Source organism: Trichogramma pretiosum, unplaced genomic scaffold (assembly GCF_000599845.2).
Source record: "Trichogramma pretiosum strain Unisexual culture from Peru unplaced genomic scaffold, Tpre_2.0 scaffold5, whole genome shotgun sequence".
Taxonomy (NCBI): Eukaryota; Metazoa; Arthropoda; class Insecta; order Hymenoptera; family Trichogrammatidae; genus Trichogramma; species Trichogramma pretiosum.
In genome coordinates, this window is record NW_019641672.1 from 1,206,023 (window position 1) to 1,232,911 (window position 26,889).

Here is a 26,889-nt window from a genome sequence, read left to right on the forward strand (position 1 = left end):
CATCTATAAGCGCCAAAAAAGGGATTCTTGAGTTGAAAAATAGCGTTATTGCGAAGCTACCTTCAATCAAACTGAAAACTGATAAGTAACACGCTTGCGCGAGGCAATAGCGAAGCCTCAATTACGCTGTCTAACACATTCAAAGTAATCTCCAATTTTTTTTTGTAAAAAAAAAAAAAAAAAAAAAATGACTCGTATACTCTTTCTAATTGCTAACGATATTGGTGTGTGATTGACTTTATCAAGAATAAATTCGGTAAATAATTCCAATCATCGAGCAAACTTTTGTCACAAAGCGACACACAGCTGGCGCGTTGAAAGTCCAGATCGTGACGTCATCTCGCGATATCCCAATAGGCAAATCGGCCCTGTGTGGCAGCAGTTCTGCGCGTCCAGAGTGGTGGGTGCGTAGTAGTTGCTGCTAGGGCCGCAGTTTCGCAGCGCAGCAGCAGCAGCAGCGGCAGCCGCGCGCCGACGTCGTCGTCGTTTTCGCACTCGCACGTCGCTGATCGCGTATTTTATTCGCGTTGCGCTAGATAGTAGTCGTACACACTACGGCGACGAAAACGTCGTACGTGCATACACAATACCATAACTAGGCTGCGCTTCGCCAAAGTTCTCCAGTGTCTATTTACACGTTATACGCGCGATACATTGAAGGGGCCTCTCTCTCTCTCTCTCTCTCGATATAATTGTACGCCGAGGAAAGTCCGATAGTGTATTCGGCGCAGTGCGGATTCACGAGCATAATTTACTACACGTATATATACCTACGACGTAATTAGTGTGCAATTCAGTGTGCAAAATTTTTCGCTAATTCTAATACAAAGCTCGTATATAAAACAGGCTGAATACGCGTGTGCCTCTTGGTTCGTTTTGCTTCAGTGTTTGCGGGCACATCGTCATTATCGTCATCGCACACACTGTAGAGGAGAGAGATAATCGAGCGTAAGTAGTTTTACGCAGAGAGGAGTCAGGCGCGGAGTGCTGCTTGGCGAGGAGGAGCGAATCCCAACCACGGATTTATCGAGCAGTAGTGGAGCTACCCGTGGACAAATAAGCCGAGCCATGTTCTCGGGTCTGACAAGTCAGGTATCGAGCTGGATGGGCAAGAAGGAGGACGGCAGCGAGGATCCAGCCTCGGCGGCTGCTGATCCGAACTTGGCCGGAGGAGCGGGTGACGGCACCGAGGCGACCGATCCACTTGCCGCTGGAAGGTTAGAGTCTCCGTCACGCATTTGATATATCTACGAATCAGCCCCCCGAGAGACCCGCTGGCAATGTCATCGTTTCCACGCGACAATAACAACGACCAGACACCCGATCCGAAACGAAAAGCAGAGGCTTTGTTTTGATATTTCGATTTTTTTTCTGGTTTTTTTTTTTTTTTTTCATTTTTTCATCTCATGAACATTCTCGATGACAGCTCGGACTCGCGGCTGCTGCCACTTGTCATTCTTTTGCGCTCGCTGTGTCGTTTACGCGTACAACATCGTCTGCTACGAGCGAGAGAGAAACGAGTGCGAGAAAGATGGCGAATGAAGTAGAGAGGAGAGAGAGGCGCGCAATCAATACCCTTATGCTACATAGGTACACAGACACAAACACATTCTTCACGAGCACTACTACCAGCAGCAGCACCACCACCACCACCAGCACCACCGCCACTACCAGCCCTGCTGTTGCGCGTGTACGATGTACAAATTTTTTTCGAACGAAACGAACGTTATAAGAGCTAGACTGTGTCGACATGCTCGAGAGTAAATTTTTGCTAAAATGTCACTGGCTATAGAATGCTACGAAACTATGACTTTGTTTTCGGGCGCTTTCACACAAAGTGTGCGTATCGAGCGTTGGCTTTTTGATGCAACAAACCATTCGTACGTGTCGTTGCTCATGAAAATTTGCGATGCTTTATTCATACAAACGAACTGCTACACGTACATTATGCAAAAGATATAAGTGAAGTGAGAACAAACTTGCACATGCATACAAACGCATACACTTTCAACAGAAAGGCTATATAATCGTATCGATCGCTTTTTACTAGAGAGAGAGAGAGAGAGAGAGAGAGTAACTCAAAGTCTAAGAGGAGAGCTTGGACTTTTAACACACGGGCACACAAAAGCAGACGGAATCGTTGGCTCGAATTTACCACCTCAGTTTCTCGCACGAACGTTCCTCCGAATCCTCGACTCGCGTGGATACACTTGGACTTGGAAAATTCGGAGCAATATCTCGCTCATAACGCGTCAGTTTGGCGAGAAACGATCGCTCGAGAAACTCGCCAAAATGATATAATCGAGCCAATACCGAGACACAACGAATAATACAGAGAAATGTCTGCTTGTCCTCCAGCATTATTGAATGGAAGACTCGTTGAATAATCGAGCTCTTTATTATTATTCCTTTTTTTCTCGCGATATATATAATATGTGCATTATACATTCATTATATTTAGCGAGAGCTCGAAAAAAAAAAATCAATCCGAGATGGGCAGGGTATAGATACGAAAGTCGAAAACTCAGACACACACGCACGCGTGGACTTTTGTGTTATGTAGCTTATATTCAATATGTCAGAGTAGTATGTGCATTCGTACACACGCATCGCTTATAAATACGCGAAAAGCACGAGTCAGCTTTGGTATAATTGAAAAATAATCATGTTCAATTCGTAATATCGAGTTGGTGAGAGACGAAGCTTGGCGCAGGGGTGAAAAAAAAGGTCAGCTCGAGCCAGTTCGAAGATGTTGATTTTTTTTCTGCTCCCTCCTGTACGAGAAGCGGGTTAATAATTGCGCCTTTTAACGCGAGCAAGCAGAAAACTCGGCTTAATCTGCAATTTTGCCTGCGCCGCGGTTGAAATTCGGTAAACGAGAGCCGCTGGCTCGAGCTGGCTGCAAAATTCGTACAGTACGCGATATGGATTGGAGATTTTACGAGCTCGCAATTAAAATTTTGCCCGTACAATGCCGGGAAGTATCGGTTCGGTTTCAGCGGCAGCAGTTTTACTCTTTTTCCTTTATATTCGTCGAATCGATTATATTACTCTGGCTCTTTTGCGGAGAGAGAGAAACGATCACACGTATAATACGTTTTTATACACGCTTGACCATGAACTTTTTCTATAACTCTGCCGAACGATATACATGTATACGTACGAAAGTATATCGATATAGACATATATATCTGAAATATCAATTCTCGTGGCTCGAAAGATTACGAATAATATATGTTTTCACGTGACGCGCATACGCGCAAAGAAAAAAGAAAAATATCTCGTCGACGGACACGAGAGATTGGGAGACTCACCCTTTTGAGTCTCCGACGCAATTATATCCCAATGTAATGGCTTTTATGAAGCACGCGTATCGCTCGCGAACGCGCGCCAACGTGATGGCTTATAAATGAGTGCCTCGTACATATATTATGCTATTGCGCCAATTAATAACGGTTCATTACTCATAGGTACACGTGAATTATACACGGCTGCACTAATGAAAGCCAAGAGCGCTTAATGCATCGAATGCCGATGGAGAGCTTTTACGCTCACACCCGCGCGTGTGCTGACGCTTTATGATTTTAATTTTAGGCCCCCGTACGCGCGCGTATACACAGTTACTCCCTTAGCCCGAAGCTGATATGCCATGATCGCGTGTAGTATATAGAAACGGAGAGGAAGCTTGATTCCAGTGCCCGAGTCTTTATACACATCTTTATATCGTCTAACATAATTATCGGAGAATTGAGCAGCAGCCAAAAATCACATGCGCGTACAGCAGCTACTTCTTAGGCGCTCGCTGCGTGTGCCGTGCGCGGAGGCTTAGGTGAAATCGATGCCCGACTACTTATTCGTGTGCTTCTCGCGTTTCTTCTCGTCGGGGGCTATAAGCAAAAGACATCGATACTACACCAGTGAGCGCGAGATATATAACAGTCAACGAGTCGTGTATATATATTATAAAATGTATACATGTAACGTGTATATATCGGCGTTGCTGCAGCAGATGTTTCGTCGATCGATTTTCCTTGACGCTTTGGAAAATGACTCGGGCGCGCTCGAGCTAGAGAGATTATCCGTTTCATAACGCGGCTATAGACGCGTACAGTGCATTCCGCATTTCCTCTCGTGCCATTATGTTTATTAGATATCGAGGGAAATGCGCGCGCGCGCGTATTATATTATAATCTTCGGCAAAGGGTGTTTGATCGGGGCCCTGACGGATTACGTCCGCGCGTGATTTATCGTCGCAGGCGCGCGATGATATAAGCGCGCTGAGTGCGTGTGACCTATTACACGACGGCGACAAATTCACTTTATCACTCTCTCGAGCAATTATATATCGGTGATGCAACCCTTGTTCGCTTGAGAAAATTGAAAAAAAACAACTACTCGATTTTAAAATTGGTTTACATTGCATCTAACTGTTTTTTTTTCTCTCTGTCGTCCAATTCCAGCAGCCCGACGAAGGGCAGCAGCAAACTGGAGATGCTGGCGGGCGTCAAGAGCCAGGTGGCCTCGTCGATGAGCGGCTGGCTCAGCGGCGGCATACCCGGCCTGAACCGAGCTGGAGCCGCGACCGAGGCCGGGGACACGGCCACGGCGACGGACGCCGACGCGACACAGGCCACGACACAGGCGCAGGCAACAGCATCCAACGAAAATGTAAAAGACGATGATGCTAGCAGGTGGGTTGCAGGGTACGTGTGATTATGCCAGCGACCAGCCGTATATAATTATGAAATCAGTTTCTCCTGTATCTTTGGCGCACCGTATTTCGAGATATATTATGCATAGAAAGAAATCGAAAACGAAACAAAAAAAAACTCGTAAAAGCTCGCCTGTGCAATGCCAAAAGTTCGTATCAACGCCTAAGCTACAACTGCCCATGTATTAATAGCAGATCGTTGGGACTCCTTATTTCTTTCAATTATTATTATTACTATATTTTAGTTGTGTGTTATTTTTCATCACGAAAATTTGCCTAGGCTACTGTTACTTTTCTTTCATTTTTTGTATTGTTATTTGCAACGTTTTCGATATTTTGTAAAGCACCTCTTAAAATTCGACAGTATAATACTTTGTAATTCAAATTTGATTGGTTTTACATTGGATTAATCGTACGCTTCTAGTACTAAGACCAAGTATTATACTTTTATTAGTGGTACAGCGTTTTTATTCAACTTTTTAAAACATGGAATTAACTTCACTACAATCATTCGTTAACTGGTCATTGGTGATTCTGTTAACAGCAATCGATTAAAGCTATTTTTCACTGAAACTGCGTGAGAATATACCAAGTACCAACGACCAATTAAATGCCAATGATAAGATTACATTTTATCTAGAAAAGTTAGATATCTCATATAAATTTCATATTAAACAAATTCACGGTCTTTTTTATCGACGCGTTTGATGTATTTACATAAAAATATGATTTTTTTTATTGCAATTTTACCAATTGAAGCGTAGATGTATATAGGCACTTAAAAATTGAATAATTCAAACGATTTTTCCATTCCGTAAATATCACTGAAGAGCCATTCGCTATCGAAAGCATTTGAAATAACATCTTTGAAACGCACCGCGATGCATAAGAAAAAAGTACACATAACGTCCGAGGTTTCCTTAACGAACAAGTGGGTTTTCATTAGTTTGTAAGGAAAGATTTTTGATAGCGCGTGAATAGGATTGCTATTTAGTCTCGTTTGCAGTTGCCTCTTGATGCACTTGGCCTAGATTATTTTATATCACGAATTGAGAAAAAAAACCCGTACGTGAATCGACACGCTCCTTTCGCTTTATTTCTAAAAAATATTTTTCATTTTCATTTGATTTTATTGCCGAAGAAACGCTGTGTAAACTTTTTTAAACGTAGTTAAAATGTTTCAACTTTGCATAATGCCGAGAGTACTTTCTTGTGTTGAAAACCGGCTCGTATAATATTTGAGGTACGATTTGGCCTAACATGTAAATTCAGAGTAAATCTTTGGATTTGAATTTAGCTTCACGACGAGAATGAGCTTTTTAAAACGTTGCTCAAGAACTTCGGTCATCAATAATGTATATCAATCCGGGATTTTCAAAAATGTTTCTTACCTTTACGAGAAAAGAGAGGGGGAGAGAACGAAAGAATAAAAGAGGAAAACGTCGAAGTACTTTTATCCTCATCGCCTAAAAGCCGATCATCCAATTAAAATCGTTCGAGCTAATTATTTTAACAGCAAAAAGCTTTCAATTGGAACGTATACCTAGTGTATTCCTTGTAAACACGATGCACCTTATAATCTACTCTTTCAATCTTTAAAGCCTCTCAAGACAGATGAATTCGAAGCGTAATCTATTATGATCGTATAAAGGCCGAGTGAAAGCGAGCGTGAGCTTTTGCCATTGTCGCGTGCTCTAACTTTGGTATTATGAATGAAAGTGAGGGATTTATCGCCCTGCAATTAGCGTCAAGTTTTCCCGAGACAGCCATATCCAAATGTATGCGATATTGATAATTAAATATGTGCAATAACGCTGAATGATTTGTGCGCATTAATTACACGTCGTCGTAGTGAATGACGACGTTCAGTGCTGAATAGAAATCGAGAGGAAGTAGGCACCGAATAATCCTGAGCTTGATTTAAGAAAGCTCGCCGTGCAAAATTCTCCACGCGTGATAGTAAAAATTACAATAGAAAAGGCGTGATACTAAAATAAAATTAAAAAAAAAATTATCGTCTATTTATAAACTTTTCATGTAATTGTGAAAATAATGAAAATCAACTGTATGTTATTAAAATGTTTTTCATTCAAATCAAAACGGGTTATCAAAGGATTTTTCTTATATTTTACGATACTTGGGCTAAATTGTATGTTACTGAAAATATTCAAGTCTAAGATAATTTCTATATTTAATTTAAGGCTGTAAACTTATTTGTATGGAAAGTAGGTAACTTATTTTCAAAAAAGCTTGAGCTCATTTCCGTTAGGATATCGGTAAAGTTAGGCTTTTTCGCCTTTAGTTTAGAAAGAAAAATATTATGGTATAAAATGTCCTCAAGTACGAGTTATCTCGTAACCTTATACTTCCAAGGTTTCTCGTTACTCTAAATTTGATTAATTTTTTGCTTAAAAATGAGCCAAAGTTTCACCTTGGATGATAAAACGTAGCCCTGAAACGAGACTTTTTACCGGGACATATCTCTCGGAGCTTGGAAATTACTTAACCGTCTAATAATTATTTAACTCTCACGCAACTCGCGATGAAAGCTGCACGCATCGAAAGTGCTGTCGCGCGCGCAATCGGCATTATCGCAGGTTTACGTCGCTTTATGCGTATCGGTTGCGCAACGTTCGAGCGAAGCAGCGGCGGCAAGCCCCCAACGAGCCTATCGGCATATTTTCGAGCAATAAACGAATAGAAATTCAAACGACCGGTATAAGGGATCGGATGAGCTTATCGAGAGGGGGATATACGGATGAGTATCGGTCATTCATTATTGCGGATTTAAAAGTCAATCGTTCGACGAGAGAGCTTACACGAGGCTCGCGTTACGTAGGCGTCATTTCGCGAAAATATTCATCCCCCCATACGCGCGCGACGTTATAGAGCGCGCGTCATGATTAGCGATTACGCAATGGAGTCGTATACATTTTGCGTGCTTCGTCGCTGCGCTCATTTTGCACAATAATATACATCTATATACTGTACATAGCATATAGCTTAGATATATTCTTTAAAGCTGATTACATGCCAGTATTACGTGGCCGTTACATACTTCCATGCTCTATCTTTCTATCATCCCTTTTGCCTAGATGTATCACAAAATTATAATAATCTCATCGTCCTTGCATATACTGCTGAATTCATATTATTATAATACACTCTGGTGCACCATCGCGTATATGGATTTCCATTTCCAACTTTATATTCACTGCAACATGTCTTTCGTGTTCTTAGCGAATAGCTTCCTCTTTCTTTGTCTCTGTATGCTCTCTTGGAAATGGAAGTCTTCGCAAAGACAGTTCTAGTCTTTTCGTCGCTTCTCTGTTTTTTTTTTTCACCTTGTATCGACGCAAACTTGCGGCTACGAATTTCATGTATGAATATTTTTCTCGCAGTGCGACCGGAGGGGCTGACAGCGTGGGTCCGGGCAGCTTGACCGGCACACCGACCGAGGACAAGGATGGACAGCAACCGTTTGGCGCGGGTAAGCCTCGCTCAATCCTCTATATTTTATCCCTCTATAATAATCTTTTAATAAAAATAATTTTTTTTCAGTTTCGACCAAGGCGCTGGCAGGAGCCAAGAGTCTGGGTGGCTTCCTTTACAGTGCCGTTAATAAGGCCGGCAAGTCCGTCGCCGAGGCAGGCGCTAAAATCAAGAAGACCGTCGAGGAAAACGTGAGTCTCCAGCCTCTCTCGCTTTATTTTTATCCCCTTCGCTTTTGCACTCGTCTGAGGCTGAAATTGGAGCGAGTGAATTATTAATGCAGTAGCTCCTGACTGTTAAATTAGAAATTTTCTGAAACGTTCGCCGTCACGAAAGATGAAAGAGTATAGCTTTGATACGATTCGTTACACGGTTACGCCTGCGTCTTAACTTTGCATTAAGGTCGGGTCCTCGTCTCGCGCGTGCCTGCGATAAGGTGAGCGCAAGTTCGTAGGCGTGTTGTTAACGGATCCGTAAAATATGTTGTTCCACAGGTAGTAATAAAGAAAAAGTGGCTCGTTCGAGGCGCGCGATGCTTGTATAGGAAGGAAGAAGATGCGTACTGCCGCGCGCGGAGTCGCGTTAGCTTGAAACTTTTAGTGCGTGAGCGCCCCGGTGCATTGTTGGTATCTGCAACTTTCATATACACTCGCGTCGCCAACCAAGAGAGCAGCAGCACTATTACAGTCAACTTTGCCCCCGTGCGCGCGCAAAAACGTGTCGACTTTTTAAGCGTGTCTTTAAATTTTTCACGAGAAAACTAGTCGGAGTGTATCGCAGGCCACGATGTTAAAAAAAAAAAAAAATAACACATACGTCGGACGTTAACCAGTCGCGAACAGTAGTAGAAAAGATAATAAGACCGTGGGTTTTAGCGCTTTAAAAATGGAATTACCACTGGAATATGGTAATGTAACATGAATAATGCCATTACGTCGTGAAAGCTATAAGACAATTTGCCGTCAAAGGCCCGGGAGCTTTATTTGCTCTTTGTCATTGTTACTTTAGCTAGAGACCAAGTTCTCTATCTTCCCTTTACACATTAAACGACGACGAAGACCTTATGGCATTATATTCGTCTTGCGCCCATCTTATTCATCCTCCTTACATCCTTTGGCAAGGGACATCTAAAAGCTGCATTTTATTAGATTAGAGCAAAACAAGTAGTAGCTGCATGCGCGACTCAAGGTTAGAGAGCGCGTTGGGGGTTGAATTCGATTCGATCGATTTCGCGTTTCAATTCATCATCTCGCTCTCTCCAGCGCGTTGACATAAAGCCGCGGTGAAAATTGCTCCGAGGTGTATTCCAGTCGCGTGTCGCAAAAGAAAAGCCATAAAAAGCGAAAAATTGTATCGCATACAATGAGCTCGCCCAAACGATTAAGAACTGGTCGTTTGGAGGCCAAAGCAAGTACAATAAAACACTCGGATGTTCTGCAGGATTTAATGGCCTCTTTCATCCTCTCTCTCTCAGTCTGTCTTTTTTTTTTTTTTTTATACTACTTGGTCGACAAAGAGAACCCTGGTTGGGTTATTCGCCCGTTTCGCTATTGTACGCGTACGTATACGAATGGCAAGTCGTATACACACGCTCGTTCATACGCATGCATAAACTCGCGCTATTATGGACTTTCCTTCGGCGAGACTCTTATGTCCTAGTCTCCACTCGTGACGTCTAATATTTGCTCTACGAAATTCCCTGTGTACTTATGCCGCGCAGTTGCAAACTAATTACAATTATCGTGCGCGCGCGCGCGTACAAATTGAAATAATTTTTTAGCCAAACACGTACCGAATCACACGCTCGTCTGCGCGCACGACCGTTAGTATATGTACTCAAATTGCTCGAGACTCGAAAAAGTTCGCAATTTTAATAACTAGCGCGCAAAACGCGTACCAAGGTCGGCATAAAATGCCAGTTTGACGTAAACCGTTTGTGCGCCGTGTCCTCATCTTCATTGATTGCTTCGCGAAGAGAGCGAGAAGATCAATGTACTACCTGCAGCTGTGTCGCTGGTTGCTTTTTACCGTTCCTGCATCGGAGACTGTGGCGTATTTTCATCGCGCGTTTTTATAGGAAAAGAAAAAAAAATGTACGTACGTCGTGTACAGCTCTCGAGTTCGAGAATGAATTTTCATAGTGCGTCGTGATCGAAGCGTTCGATCTCGTACAAGAAAATTGCATTTCGTTCAGTCATCGGGAAAACTTCCTTCCTCCTCTGTGCTCGTCTCTTCGCGACGCGCAGCTGTCGTCTAAGGACAGATAAAAATCCGAACGCTGTGTATAACCTTTGCCACCGGCAAAAAAGACTCGAGCAGAAAAGCCCCGAGCAGGGAACGTTGTATACATTGACGGCCAAGAACGACGCTTAATCTGACAGCATCTATAAGGCTAATAAATGTATAGCTTTTATCTTCGTGTCTGTCTCTCTTTATTTTTTGCCAGAAAAACAGGGTCTAGATCATTATATGCATACACGACACAATGTATGTATACGCGTGTGTAGATATGCACGTTATGTACGTGCAGAGATTCCGGTCGGGTAATAGGGACAGTTCGTATTGATCGTCGGTGTATACACACGTATACACACGTAAAAGCAGCAGCGGACTTGTCGTGTCGCCGCCGCGCGTCGTTGTAACTACGCTATGTACATGCATCGTGCACATATACACGCGCGTATCGGCGATACGACGAGAAATAAAGAAGCAGAAGAAAAAGGGCTTTCGCCACGCTGGCTAGCATACAATGACACGTGGACACGTGTGCGCTGCTGCAGTACAGGTGCGCCGTTGCCGCTCCGTAAACGTATATATATACGATTTCGACTTTGCGCGTGGCGCTTCTTTTTTTGCGCTCCGATCGAAGATGTACGCGTGAAAAATGTGTAAAAGGGCATGGATATTATAATTGTCGCGCGAGCCTCGAAGTTTCCTTAAGAACGTAGCCGTGTGCGTGACACCTTGAGAGCTATGTAATTACACGTTAAATACGATGCAAAGCGTGCTTGGTTGGTCGATCGACTTTCTTGAAATTTATCTACGCCGAATTAAATGCACAAACACTATTACGTATCAATCGAATGCATTATTTTCTTGAAATCCTATTCGTTTATATATCTATGTACAAATGGGTCATGCACGAGCCATACTTTTCCTCCTTTTCATCCCTTCTTTACGGCCTCTCTTGGCGCGGACTTGAGCGTATACTCTACAAGTTATATATACGTATAGAGGCGCTCCGTAAGCTCCCCTCGCGCACAGCTACCGAATCGATAAACGCACCTTGCTCTTTGACCTTTCAAGGACGCGTTCGAGGATCGTCCTGCTGCTGCTGCTACTACCACTACCGCCCCCCGTGCGTGGGAGGATATGCACGCCCCTCGTCAAATTCATTATGAGGTTTATCGCTCGGTGTAAAGTGATTTTTTTTTCTCCTTTTTACATTTAATTATTTTCGTGGGCGCTGCATAGTGGAAATTGATTCAAGACTCGTAACTCGTTGATAATATGGACTCTCTCGCGGCTCGGTGTACACGTAATTTTTGATTGGCTTCGAACGAGTTCTAACGAGTCTTTGCGGAAAAATTGTAAAAACTTACGCTGGACGCGCGCCATTGTTTTGAAATCTCGTTCGATCGATTAATGAATAATGTATACATGCGGGAAAGACAGCACTCTATTCAGCCGTTGTCTATCATTCTCATGGGGTTGATCGACAGCCGCGCAAGCTCGCTGTCTACTGCGTCGTTTCTTGAAATCGAAAAAACAAAAGATTAGACAATCGGATCACGCGGCTAACTGATTAAAAAGCTTTTAGCGATCTATCCACTGCACTTGGGATATGTATCGAGAGTACCTAATAAAAGCTTCACAATTTCTCTGATGAAACGTTAAATAGCCTCTTTCGACAACTAATCTAAAGTAAAAAAAAAAGTTGCGCGCTACACAATAATTTTTCTTTTTTCCATCGTGAATGCCATTGTGCAAAAAGTAGGTAGAAGTTGCGTCGGCTATATCAAAAGACGTGGCAAAAATAATTTTTCTTTCTCCGCGTGACCTATTCCTTCTAGTTTACTTTTCAACGTGTAACTCCATTTACATAAATTGAATTTATCAAAAGGCAGCGCGCGTTTGACTCGCAGAAAAAATAAAATCCTGTATGCATTCGAGAATTGAAAATATCTTGCGAATTTTCGTAATTAAAGCTCTATCAATCGCTAGGCAACGGTGCATCGCTCGTTGTTTTGAAATAATACGATGCGGTCACCCGTTCCGAACGATGGAAAGTGCTTTTACAGAGTTGAAATTACATTTCGCTATTGAAAAAGATTTTTTACGCAAACTGACGAGTATTATTTCTAACGAAAACAAAAAACTTTTAACATTCAGCCGTAACCGCGTTAAATTTCATATTCTAGTTTGGTTAAAAGTGCAAAATGAAAAAGAGGGAAAAAATCAGTTTACGACGATTTAAAAAAAAAAAAGTATAAACTTTTACGCTCGCGTACGTGGGGCTATTGAAATTGTTTTCAAGTTTTAAATGCCTATTTAACGCCCAACAAACATAGGATACGTCGGAACACAAGTGGGGAGGAAAAGAGTCAGAGTGAGAATGAGAAAGAGGACATTTTTACTTTGCCTTCTTGTGCACGAGCTACACGAATAATTTTTCGGACGTGCTAAAAGGCAGGAAAGAACAAAAAATAACTAGAATCATAATAGCTCGAAGTAAGTATACGAGGAGTAATTTTTCTAGCGAGTGTGTAACGGTAGGCTAATTTTGCAGCAACGGAGCACGGCTCAGGCTAGACGATAAATATTTTTTACTCTCAGCCAGATACAAAAATCTCGAACAGTCTGCATCTGCTTCCGAACTCGAAATAAAATTAAAAAACGATAAAATTTAGCGTAAATAGCAATCGTTTTTGTCATTTTCTCGTCACACGCATTTATCCTCGCTTTTCCCTTCAATTGGTACATTTCGTTACGGAGTTACATCGCGGGTTCTTGTTAAATGAGAAAAAACAGAGACAAGCCCCGGCCGTTGCGGCCAACGGTGTGTGGGTTTTTTTTTCATTTCGCTCGTTACTCGCTCCTCCTGGCTCGTATGACAGGTTCAGTTTGCACAGTGTAAAGCGAAAAGTAACAACAACAAAAAATTTTCCCAAAGAAAAACTGGAGCGCTAAGCTGTGCGCGTTGTTACGTGCATGTGCACGCCGCCGTCGCCACTGCGGGAGAGGCAGAACCGAGCAGAAACGGAAAAAAAGTGGATTAACCGCTTATGGGCTACACGAGCTCGTGGCGCGCGAGAATGAAGAGAAAATTACGTCACCCGATAGTTCTTAGCGCGCGAGCGCCGTATTTCATATACCTATGTGTGTGTGTGTATGTATAGGACGAGCAGCTAGGTGGTGAAAATGAAGGTACTTCCTTCCATTTGTCTTGGGCAACAAGTATTTGAGTTTGCACGAACTCTCCGTGCGTGTATATATATAGCGACACAGAACGCGAGGGAGCGAGAGAGGAAGATGAGTATCTATGTATATAGGCGAGAGTTTTCTTTAGCCTTGTAAACTGCAAGAGGAAATTGAGAAAAGCCAAGCGAAGGAGAAATCCGATTATTTTCTCTTTGGCTGATTGGGAAGGAAAAAAATTATCGAATTATCTCGTATTTACGGCTGGATAAGGTCTTGTACTTTGCGCAGAACTAATAATAATAACAACAGCCTAGTAAGGTGGAAGAAAAAAATTTTCCTCGCACATTAAAACTTCCGTCTCGTATATCTCATCGTTCAAAATCGCTCTCGAGAGTTCATACGCGCGACTAACTTATTGTAATGTACTGTACTGGTGCTGGATGGCGAGAGAAAGAGACAGAGAGAAGAAAGAAAAATGTAGTTGGAAACGACGTTACGTGCACCTATTCGACGACGTGTAAGGTGACGTCAGGGCGCGCTGAAATTTTCGCGCTCGCGCGCATGATCCTCGTCGTTTTACACCCCCTACACACTGTGCCAGCAAAGTTATACATACGATGTAGAATTAGTAGCAGTAGTAGTATACGTCCGCTTGGCCGCGCGCACACATACCTATATACATGCATGTACCTATGCGAATGCACACGTATATTATATATATATGCGCCGAGAGACACGAGTATACGCGTGTATTTAGGTCAGAGTAGGACGACTGGCGCGCCACCGCTGCCGCTGCACCGCCACCACCACCACCTCTACCTTATTTTCCACTGTGCACTTGCTGACCTACATAAAAGCGCATATAAATACAGATATGGATATGCGTGGCGGGGGTGCAGAAAACGTGTCTGTGGTCTGTATACGTTTGACCACTTCGGGCTGCTCGAGCATCGCTCAAATTTTTCAGAGAAGCAAAACAAAAAATAAAAAGAGAAAGAGAAATAAACAAGTTGTCGGAAGCACGACCCAAGCAAGAAGCCCGTCGATTACTCGTGCGCCTGCGAAACCGAACGCGAACGCGCGGCGCAAAGTTTTTGCCTGCAACCGGTTGGAGATTGAGTTTTCGGATAAATTGACGGTGTAAAGGCAAGTTTTATTAGTTCGTTCAAACGGGCGCAGCGCGAGCGAGCTGGTGCACGCGTACAAATGCATCGGGATGCTGCGCGCGAAAATAAATTGCAGGCTTTCCCCGCAGAAAGCAGACGTTTTATTTCATTTTTAACGGCGTCCCGATGCCGTTGCCGATAGTTGCGCCCCCGAAATAGTCTATGCTATTAAGCTATATAGCCTACACTTCGCTAACGCCAGCTTATGCGCGCACACGAGTATGCACCAGTTGTCTGTACAATTTTAACACCCCCCGAAACAATATTTGCTCTCGTTATTTCGCTATAGTGATGCGACTGCGTATTCGGTCATACCCGGGCTAAATTCCGGCCATTAAATATATCGTCATAAATTTTCATTCCTCGAAATAAGATAAACACACTCGCTTCGAAAATTCGCGCGCCCGTGATTCTCGCATTTGTAGCCGCCGCCGCCGCCGCTTCCGAAGATGCGTATTTTCACTCGGGGATAATTTATATATGTTTTCTCATCAGCAAATGAAGAGATATTATAGTAGTGGCGCGCGCGTAACTGCTTAAAAAATGCACGAGCCGCGATGTAAATTTGTTGAACTAATTTATGCACAGGAAGAACGACGCGTTTATGTACGCATGCGAATATTTTACGTGCATTTAACTTTCGAAATGATTCCCTACCTATTACGCCTTCGTTCACTGTAACTAATGCATAATTTCGGAGTAAAAAAAACATTTCTCGCGATTTGTTCGTTGAATTTGGATTGAGATTAACAGTCACGACTCGGAAAACTATTATTTGACGTATACACGTAATCCTTTTTACTTCAGACATTACGCGAAGAAATTCAAATTCAACGAGAAACGTATACTGTATATGAAGGTAATTTTTTCCTCATCCTTTGAGAAAAAAAAGCTGTATCTCATTTTTTCCCTCAAGGCTTTATTACAATTTTTCGCGTATAGGAGAGTAAAATTCTCAATCTTTTTACTCTGTATTTCTCTTCAAGCCTTTTTATATGCTATATATGTATTTGAATTATCGAGTGAACGAGCGCGCGCGCGAGATTTCCTAACCTTGGAAAAAGAGAGCTCAGACGAGAAGCTTTCGAACGATTGATTATTTTCTTTCTTTTATTCCCCCTTTATTTCTTCGTGATTGTTCACATTAGTAACATCACCCTAGTTACTCGTTGAAAAATTATTAATGAGTCAATGCCGAAAACGACGTCTGACGTGAAGTTGACTCAAACTGCTGGGAATAGAGCGCGCATCAATAAATTCACATAGACACATCAAAAATTAAGTTAGCCGCGTTTACAAGTAATGACATAATAAAGTTCGGCCGCGCACACGGCTTGTAATAACTGCATTGAAAGCAAGCAATTTGTCGATGATCGTATTATCGGACTATTAAATGAAATCGCCTGTTTCTATTTAGCTGCTCTATGTATAGAATCGATGTTTTCATTCAAGACCTGCACGTGTGACGGGGGAAAATACTATAATGAAATTTAAAACGAATACAATTTCAATTAATCCAATTTAAGTAAAGAGCATGCTATTTTCCTGTTATAAACATTTTATAATCAATACGGGATTTCGTAATACATTTTTTTTTGAAAATTCACTAAAAAAAAATTCTCAATCATTTTACAATATGTATAATTTGAAAATTACAATTACTATATTTAGGTATCACTCGTATATCCTTAGCTTTACAATAATACTTATTTCATCTTAAAATTCCACAATTCACGATTACTTTTTCTTTCAGAGACTGATAGCTGATCTAAACAAGGAGCAAGAAGCATTTATCGCTAGTAAAGGCGGCGAGAAGGGCGAAGCTCAAGCTCCATGGGTAGGCAGTCCAAACGAGGAAGCCTTGAAAGAAGAAATTCTTGCTCTATCGACTGTAAGTGTGACGACTTGGCATTACCCGATATTTTTTTCCTTTCACTATTTACCTAATAGCTCTTCATTTCTAGAAACATTGAGCCGTCTCGAAAATACCTCTAGTTTAACTCTCGTTTGAAAAATTTTAACAAAAAAATGTCAGGCGCAAAGATCACAATACCTTTTACGAGAGTGTCAATTATCAATCTTCGCACGCGCGTACACGGCTTTTAATTAAAATTAAACGTGGAAGTGTCGTCGTTAAATACGAGTTGATATTTAATAATTTGCCAAAGAGGCGAGTTACGATGAATTTTCGATTCCTTTATTATTTCGCACGCTCGCGCGCCAAGTTTCTCGTTAAAACCTCGGTAATCAGATTACATCGACTGATGTAAAGGTCGATTAAAATTTCAAAGTAAGGGATAAAAAAAACGGAAGAAAAAGTAAAAGGACCAGGCGAAGGGGTGCAAATTCAATTTCACTCTTGGCTGACAATCCAGTTTCCACTATGCGTTCGAAAGCAGTTTAGCAAGTTCGAGTCGAGGACGAGAATAGCTTCTTACCTTATTTTGTGTACTCCAAGAAGTGTAGTTAAAATAAAAAAAGTTGCTACTATCTATTAGACAGTTATTATTTCTCCGATTGCCTTGGTTGGAAGGCTTTCTCGAAAGAACGCAGGAACGAGAGGAAATGGAAAATATTTTCACTGGCCGACTTGTTGGAAAAATGGTCAGACGGATCGGTGTTGCTTCATTTATTCATTACAAATTGTGCGCCGAATTAACGTAAAGTATCGGCAGTATATAATATATTTATTACTCAGTTATTATGTGGAAACGACTTTAACATTGATTAATTATCGATTCGACCCTTGTGTGTATACAGAGCGGTGCTATTAATGGATCTTTATACGCGTCACACCCACGCGGCCGCCAGGGATGAAACAAAGTACGATATTCATGGGAGAGACGCGTGCCATAAACTTCGCCGTGAATGATAATACATAAAAGTAGTTTGTGTGCCGTGACTTTAGCTTCGATATATCGAACGCCTCTCGCGTACGTGAGGCTCATATGTAATTTACTCTCCTCTCCTCTCCTCTTTGCTGTTTGTAATTATGAACTCACGTATATACGTACATACATGCATGCAGGATCGGCGTAACTTTGTGAGAGCACCACCACCAGGAGTCGATTTCCCCTGGGACTTCGAAGCCGTCGAGCCAGTGGCCCAAGCAACACTTGCCTTAGATCCCAATCTTGAAACAATGAGGTTCGAGCTGGTGCCCAAAGTGTAAGTATTCAGATAGATCGCACGAAAATGCATTTGTGCAAAGGCCATTGGTGCAATGATCTATGCACAACTTTTTTTTTCTTATTAAAATATTCGAGAAAGATATTTTTTTAGTTTACTCGCGTTGAATGGTCAAACTCGGCCTTTTAATTATGCGACTCGAGAAAAAAAAAGTATTCGCTCGTGTGGGACGAAAGAAAATTCAACGCTACGGTTAATAGCTCGGGAAGGAACGAAACTAGCCAAATGGGAATCGTTTTCCTTCTTTTTCTCGTTTGCATTTCAAGCAAATGTACGAAACTTAATTGAACTCGACTCGCGTACTTTACATATTTAGATTCGATGGATGCAAACTTATACGCGTATATGCGTCGAATAAGAAAAATATTCAAAGTCGACTTTGTTTTCGAGAAAAACGACGTTATTTTTCCTTGGCTCGCTAATTTTGTCTCCGATAATAACCATGCTCGCTGTTTGTCTCTCGCAGAATATCGGAGGAGAACTTCTGGCGAAATTACTTCTACCGAGTCTCTCTGCTGCGCCAGAGCCACGAGATTAACGCCATGGCGAGTCAACAGTCGACGGAGAGCAATCCCACGCTCGCATCGAACGACAGCGTCGACAACGCCCAAGGTATATAAAAAGAAACGGCATATTTTGTGTTTACTCGTATACATATCGCCATTTAACGATCATCGCCATATCATCGATACATATTTGCTCGGGATAACGAAATTTGTAACGTATCATTTTCTCCATCATACGCATAAACATGCGCACTGCTCGCCTCAATTTTTTTATATAGCCCCGTACATTGCTTCACATAACGTAGTCGAAAGAGCAAAAAAAAAGCGTAGCGCTAAATTTTCATTATCTTTCACGCACTATACCGTTCAAAGTTCAAAGCTCCAGCCCGAGCATGTATTCTCAGGGTTTTGCAAGTTTTGCCTTTGCCGAACACTCGCTATAATTAAATCCCGGCTTTCCATCCTCTCTATCTGTAGCTGCGAGTCTCTTTGCTTTGGCGCTACACGGCTTGTTATTCCAAAACTATCACAAATACACTCGCAAAGTGCACGCGCATTATTATATGACTATGATGTAGCTGCTGTTCCGCATCCAAATCAACGCGCAAATGGATATATCGCCACGCTCGCTGGTGCATTTGTGTGATTTGCCGTATATATAAATCATTATATTTGCGTATCTTCCCCCGTGCGCCATGACGCTTTAGAAAATTATTCGAAACAGTCAATTTGGCTAGAAACTTTAAGCCGTTCAAAAGCTTCGGCGAATTTCATTGCGCAAAGAGGGGGGAGACGTGCAAATTTAAGCACCAGCTCACATTATTGATTTGTTTCTCGTAGTTTATAGAAAAATAGATTTTATTGTTTTAAAATAGTTTCGTAGTTTATCGTAGTTGTTATTTTTCACACTTATACGTATGCAACACAACTCCGTTAATGTAGTTAGAGCCAGTGGAAGCGAGGTTTTGTCGAAAGAAACCAATAGCACGAACGGTAACGATGTCCGAGATGCAACGACGGCCCAACAGGAAATCACAGATAGCGTGAAGAAACTCGACATTCAGTCCAATAAAGGTCAGTATGGATGATTGTGCAGTCGCACAATGCTATAAGGGCTTATAATTGATTTTTCTTTGCTCTCGCCCTCTCGTTTTATCCGTCGTCTCTCGAAGTAATGACGAATATTTGTCAATCTTTGGAATCGTCACCTCGGTACATACCAAAAGTGTACGTACAAATATTTTCGAAAAATGATGGCCGACCGATTTGGTGCATACAAATTGAAAATATAAACAAGGTCAAAATTTAAGCATTAAAACGAGATTGAGAGCAAGCAAAAAACAATTGGATCTAGTAAGAGAAAGGAAAAAGATAATGGCCAAATTTCTGAAAATTCGAACTTTCTAGTGAGTATGTTTTTGCAACAATTTAATTACTTGACTTTGTACAATTTTGATGTCCTGCTAGTTGAATATAGTTTTGACAACGTTTCATTTATTTATTAGTTAGTATTAGATGTTTTAAAATTACAATCCTTTCAAATGCTACACAGTAAATGCAACACAAATACACACGTTTCTACACAACTGTCACAGCGAATGAAAACAACATAACTCCAAATGTAAATGTCTCGTTAATTGTGTTCTGTATATAAATGTACATATACTCACATCAATTTTTATTCTGACAGAGAATGACTTATGAGACAGTAAATACTTTTTCTTACCAACTGTATTATACAATTATCAAATTTGTTCATTAGTAACTGTTAATATATTTCAAACCGAACACTGACTAAGATGTGCTTCTTTTTAATCATTGCACCTTAGAAAAAAATCAATATTAGCTATGAGATAATTGTATATCACGTTCATGCGAATACCCATTCATCGTCACATTTTTCGAAACAATTCAAAGGCAAATGTAATATATAGCTCATAGACATTTTTCTTTCGCGTCAGTTGTCTCGTTCACTTTCAGGAATGTTTTCACTCTTTATAAAAGTCATTTTTGGCACATTTCATCAAAAATTCTTAATGAAAATTGATGACATTTTTAAAACGTGAATTTTTTTTTCTTTTTGTTTATTCTTCTTTTGTCAACAGCCTAAAAGAAGAGGAGATTTCGTTAACCGTGTTACCATTTATCCGCAGCACTATATAGCACAGTTACTGTTCTTATATATATTTCAATTGAAGTGTCATAAAAAAAAAAATTTACGATCAGAACTATAAAAAAAGGCTAAAAATTTTCACATATCGTACATGATATATTAAACGTAATAATATATATGAAGAGTGCGAAGCCGATGAATATTAAGAGAAAATGTATTTAGTTGAATATCGAGTGGAAAGTAAACGGAGAATGACAAAGTTTAAAATTATTTTCACACTCAAACCAAAAATTGAGCATAACTGAAATGAACAACAGCATTCAGTAACAATTATTTTTAGCATCGATTGATCATCTTCACTTGCTTTTTATTCTACCCTTTCGAAGCTGCAATAATCGTGTTCTCATATTGATTATTACTGGAAGGGTTTACTTGAATAATCGTGAAAATAGATGTTCTTCATCGTTTTCATGTAAATCAAAGTACCTAACATTTCAAAGCAAAAATATTAGTCAAAAATAAAAGAATCGTCACGAAAAATTAGACTTTCCTAGTCAATGATAATAAAAAAGGATTCGCGCTCGAGAAATTGAAAATCAATCGTCAACTCCTCTCTCAGAAGAGTGAACGTAAATCTTAACTTCGCACTAAAGATTTGTGCATTCTTGAATAGCACTGCCTATTTATCGACGAAAACTAAACATGAATCGAGAATGCAACTGCAACAAAACAGCTTCCTGATTATGTACGCCCTGGATTAGCGATAACAGAAAACTTTCATAATATTTCCAATTTCGACTTCTCGAACGCGTGATCTCTAAACTAAACAAATTGATGAAATTGAAAGAAAATAAAAAAAAAAGAATCTTAAAATAAAAAAATCCTAAAAGAGATCAGGAAATTCTAACGATTAAACCAAAATTGGAATATATATTAATTCAAAATTCGTATTATATAGTGCTTGAATTTTTCGTCTCAAGTATTAAACTTTGACGCTATTAAATATGATTCAAAAACTGGTACTTTACATTTCAAATATATACGTATGTTTCTCTGTATGTGTCTGTCTGTCTTCATCATTCAATAATTATAAAGAAAATATTAAACTAGTCGTGTAATTCGCAGATGCTATGCCTATTCTATAAACTACTAAAAAAAGTATAAAAGTATCTAAAACTTAAATCGTAAAACTGTGAAACTTTAACCCTACCACCCAAATTTTCTCTCTTTGTCTGTTGTTATAGAAAAAATTTGTAAAGTAAATCTAATGAAGGCTGAGTTTTTAAAGGATCGAAAAAAGTCATTTTTTATCGAATGATACATGATACCGAAAACCGCCGAAACGGCAGATTTAAATGAATAATAAAGTAAAAATTAAAGTATTTACTATGCAAATACTCTAAAACTATAATAAACTATACATGAAAAAAGTTAAAATTACAACTAAAAATTACGTTAAAAGTATAAGTAATAATATGTTGAAAAATCCATTGAATGACAATACGAGTATGCACGTTAACCTATTCTAATTCGGTAAAAGTTTTTCAACTGTGATTAGATATTTTTTGAATGAAAGTGATTAGTATTTTTGAATTCAAACATGTACTCGGTTACCAAGAAAATGTTAAATTTTGCGCTTATCGATTTAATAATTAATTAATTAACTTGAAACATCAGAACCAATTCGGGATAAATCATCGTTGTACGAGCAGTCAAGAGATCGAAAATTCTTTTTAAATCAAATGACTTGTTTAATTTGAATGTCTTTATTTGAATTATATGAACGGAATTTCTACTTATTGATAATAATAATTCGGCATTCAAAACTTAATAAGAATTGTGATATTAAATAATCAACGTATTCGTATAATTTTGTCCGATCATTTTAGAAAACTAACTTTTACATTGCGATGCTTCAATTTGAAAAACTTCTTTCTTATCTATCAAGACATTTAAAGAATGAAAATATGTAAATTTTAGAATTTGTAAAAAAAATTTAATAAAAGATCTGCTTACTCGTAGGCAACGATTTAATATTCATTTCATCTACTCGTTGCTAAAAAATTTGCTCTTAAGTCGACGCGAGCGGTAAAAAATTTTTCTACAAAATGTTTAAACAACATAATATTCCGTATACATATATACATCTATTTTGATCAAACAGTCAATTATAATAAATCCATGAAATTAGTCACTTAGTAATTTTAATTTTCACGCAATATCTGTCGCTGATGAGCATAGTTGATTATTTTGCACCGACTTTAACGCCTCTGTTCGTATATTCAAATTATGAAAAGTAAAATTCTTCGTACACCTTCTTTCCAAAAAAGTTAAGGTAAAAAGATAACGACCGGTGCGTTATTCGCGATAATTGTATCTGCAGCTACACAATCTATAAAATAACATAAAACGAGCTTCAAATTATAAATAATAATTATTTATGAGATTAAAACTTATGACGGATTCTTTTTTATTTGTTGATAAAATTTAGCAAAGATTCTACTTATTAAAATGTAAAATAGTGTTCATGGTAAACGTTTATATACTAAGCATATCCATACAAATGTTAACCACATAGAAATATAAATAATATGAAAAAAAATTGCAAACAGAAACTTTTGTTAGAGTAGCGAAGATGAAAAAAACAGAAATGATTTAGAATCTAACCAACTAATAGTTGTATTAAAACTCTTATTAGCTGTTATTTCATTGATTTGCTACTCTCAATTGTACATATCCCTCTCCTTAAAATAATACGCTTCCAGTAATATATTTATTTCCCTTTTTTAATCTTTGGTTCATACATCGTCATTTTTCCACTAAAATGTATGTACTATTTATAGATATCGATGATAATAATAATATAAATGAAATAATAATTCAGGCAACAAGACACCAACACTAGAAAAAAAGAAAAAAATTTTATCGGGAGAGATCAATTGAGGGCCATATTTTAAATGATAAAATGTAGTATACATAAAACGACATTTTGAACTATATGGGATTATAAGTGAAACTTATAATTGATTGTTCCATATATCTAAAATATGTATAGGCCTTGTGTACATATTTACGTTTGCTTGACAACTATGCAGGCAGATGAGGGCTGAAAAAGAGGATTATAGAATAGAGCAAACATAATGCATGTACACCGCAATATATACGAAAAATGTGAAGATGACAACAAATTCGTGCAAAAGAAACTGCGAGGATGAAAACGTATGACGTTGTCGTATTGATAATAATTATATAAAAATAATACAAGTTATAAAAGATGGCCTTGGAAACTTGATTGTATGATGTGATGATGATTTACGCAAAAGTTTTCACCGAAAAAAAAAACTACAAGCAATTTTGATTTTGCAATATTATGAATGTTTTTTATCTAATGAAAAAAGTGGAGTAGTAAAAAAATGAATAATTTACTTTACGGACGCATATAAGACGATCCAATTTATCTAAGACATTTAATGATACAGATACGATACGGAAAACAGAAAACGATAAATAATATGTCCACGAATTTGAAAAATGCTTTGAAATAATTGAAATGAAAAATTGGTAAAAATATCAGAATATTCTAACTTCCAAAAATCTGCATTAAAGGTAAACTAGTACTTGTAAATAATTAAGATGCATTTATAAAAAGCATTTTTCAAATTTTACACAATACACGCATGCACAAACAATTGCATACACACAGACACGAAACTTCGAAATTTGAGCCTATCAAGTATTTCCTTATGAGCTTACGCTCACATAACAAATAATAAATAACATTTGACAAAAAAAATTGATGCGTGAACCATCATCAATCTCTGCTGTATATGCTACTTCCGCAGAAGAGGACTGGGAGCGCGAACTCGAGGCTGAATTGAAAGACTACGAGGTTGTACCGGGTCAAGAAGCTGCTAAATCAGACTGGGACGACGGTCAAATTGATGATATGCTCAAGGACGAGGAAGATCTTAAGTGAAGCACATTTTACTTTCACATTTTAAATTTCAATTCCAATAGTTTTTTGCATACAATTTAAATTTTCATTCGAGAGGGTGGTTGTACAGCCGGTGGCTTTCATTCCTATTGTAAATATAAATGTTACACGATATATATATTTAAATAAATATATATGCATACAAAAATATTTATTGTATACAGTCGCTTTTTGATGTTGTTTGGTCGTATATTACGAATAAAAAAATTAATTATATCTGAGTGTAAGTGTGTGCCTAACTAATTTATGATTTATAAATAATAATACAGCTGTAATATCTTATGAAATATTATTTACGCTGTATATTTTATTTTTAAAGCTTTTATTGCACCAGTTATATCATAAGATAAAATTTAAATTATGTTTAGGACACGATACAGCACATTGTTATCGTGTTCATTATAAAAGCTTTTATTAATAGATGAATGATGAAAAAATTTATATGTGGTGCTCCAGGTAATATTGTATAAAAAATATACATCATATCCTTTGTTCTTTCGGTTACAATGTTAATTATTGAAAGCGAAAATGGAAATGTCGATTGTCGCGAGCGAAAATGAAACTTGCACTCGATTATCAAGCTCAGTCATTTTAGCATTTAAAAATACGTGTATATAGGAACTTTGCTCGGGTTCGGAAAGAAAAGGCAAAAAAATTATGAGTCGCATGCATTTGTACGCAAATATTGTATCACATTGATGATGAAGACACTCAATCGCACAAGTTTAAATGGGCCTTTTTCACAAAAAATAAAAGTGAAAATTCAGGATATAGTTGCAAGTATGAAAAATTAAAAATCGTTTTGTGCTTCTCCGTGAAACAAAATAATAATAATTAAGTATGAAAAACATAAATGATCCGTGAGTTTTCTATTTCCTAAAAGCTATATTTATGCTTTTCAAGTGTTTAGTAATCACTACTGGCATATACTTGAGAGGCCCCCAGTGCAGAGCATTTGATGAACAAAAAAATTATAAAATCAGAAAAAAGCTTATTTATATATGGAAGCCATTAATCTTTTCGTGCCGTGAGTAATTGATAATTAACAATAAAAATCATCTGGCGTCACATCTTCTCCATACTAATGAAAAAGTTAGAAACAAGCTTAAATAATATTTATTTTTCTTGAACATTAGGTTTCATAATATATATATATATAAAATATTACATGTACAAGAATGAGTCGATTCCCGTTCTATTTTCGTTTTCATTTGATTAAAAAAAACATATATATTTATCATGGAATCAAAAGTTACTTTTATGTCTCGAAGTTTCCCACTATCGATAATTGAAATGAACACATGAAGTAAATTTTCTTTAAATCGATGCATTTGCAGAAGCACCATTAAAACAAAACGGCGTTATTTGAGTACGTTGGTAAGCATTTGTAAATTACATTGTTGTTATAGAATCCGTAATGTAATCATGAAGAAAAAAAACGAAATGTCATAGCGAATAAGGGATACGCAAATTAATTACACATTTAAATTACTTCGAGATTTAAGAAGGTTCTTTGTAAGAAATTTATATTCGATTAAATCATAATAAATATATGAAATACACTATTATATATTATGTGTGTAACTGTGTAAAGCAATGAGGCGGTAATAATTTAATGAGGATATACACATGAAAATGGAGTATGCCTTGGCAAGAAATCTCATAGAAATACGTAGATTCTCCGCGTATATTTGTTAGAATTCAAAATAAAAGTGATAGATTAATTATTTCGCATTGCAAAACAATGCACGAAGACGTATTACATAGTATCTATAGTTTTTTTTCTAACTTGACAATTTTTTCCTTCAACTCAGTTTTCCTCTGTAGCAGATTTATGGAAAAAAAAAGAAATGAATATTGATTAATAAATCATGAAGCAGCAGTTATAGTTTGAATTATCATTACGAATACATTTTTAATCGAAATTATGAATAATGAAAGAATGTGTACGTACGATGTATTAATAAGTAAGCAGCATAATTGCGCTTGCATTAAAACGATCGATTTTAATGGTCAAATGAATTTTAAACTATAATTTTCATGCCAGTGGAGCCATGTGTTATTTGGCCTAATTTTCTTAGAAGCGCGCAAATTATTCAGCCATACACGTACGTGAAACATTGGTTCATGAATCAAGTCGATCGTACAGCGGCATTTTACCCTATAGCAGGCGATAAAAAAGTTATACTTATAATACGCATAAATTAATGGACATTAAAAAGTCTCTTGAAAGCTACATACATGATAATAATAAAAAAAAAAAAAACAAGCAAAGTCGTACGACTCTACGCCATTTG

At 38.5% G+C, this 26,889-nt stretch overlaps 1 protein-coding gene across 7 annotated transcripts; it reads left to right on the forward strand.

Annotated features, from left to right (window-relative positions):
* The first annotated feature begins 438 nt into the window (after positions 1-438).
* On the forward strand, positions 439-26,858 carry LOC106650549 (synapse-associated protein of 47 kDa). Of its 7 annotated transcripts, none has more exons than XM_014368616.2 (10): positions 439-777; positions 847-1,217; positions 4,461-4,703; positions 8,113-8,201; positions 8,273-8,394; positions 16,544-16,681; positions 17,819-17,958; positions 18,446-18,591; positions 19,428-19,559; positions 24,441-26,858. In XM_014368616.2, the coding sequence occupies exons 2-10, from the start codon at positions 1,069-1,071 to the stop codon at positions 24,572-24,574; spliced, it is 1,293 nt and encodes a 430-aa protein (XP_014224102.1). In that variant the 5' UTR covers positions 439-777; positions 847-1,068; the 3' UTR covers positions 24,575-26,858. The 7 variants fall into 7 exon arrangements, with proteins under 7 accessions (XP_014224102.1, XP_023316305.1, XP_023316304.1 ...); XM_023460537.1 differs by having other exon boundaries at positions 886-1,217; XM_023460536.1 differs by having other exon boundaries at positions 439-760.
* The last annotated feature ends 31 nt before the right edge of the window (positions 26,859-26,889 follow it).

Coding starts and splice junctions, on each gene's coding strand:
- LOC106650549 (XM_014368616.2), top strand. CDS start 1,069: ATGTTCTCGGGTCTGACAAGTCAGGTATCGAGCTGGATGGGCAAGAAG. Junction 1,218..4,460: donor GATCCACTTGCCGCTGGAAG/GTTAGAGTCTCC, acceptor GTCCAATTCCAG/CAGCCCGACGAAGGGCAGCA. Junction 8,395..16,543: donor AGAAGACCGTCGAGGAAAAC/GTGAGTCTCCAG, acceptor TTTTTCTTTCAG/AGACTGATAGCTGATCTAAA.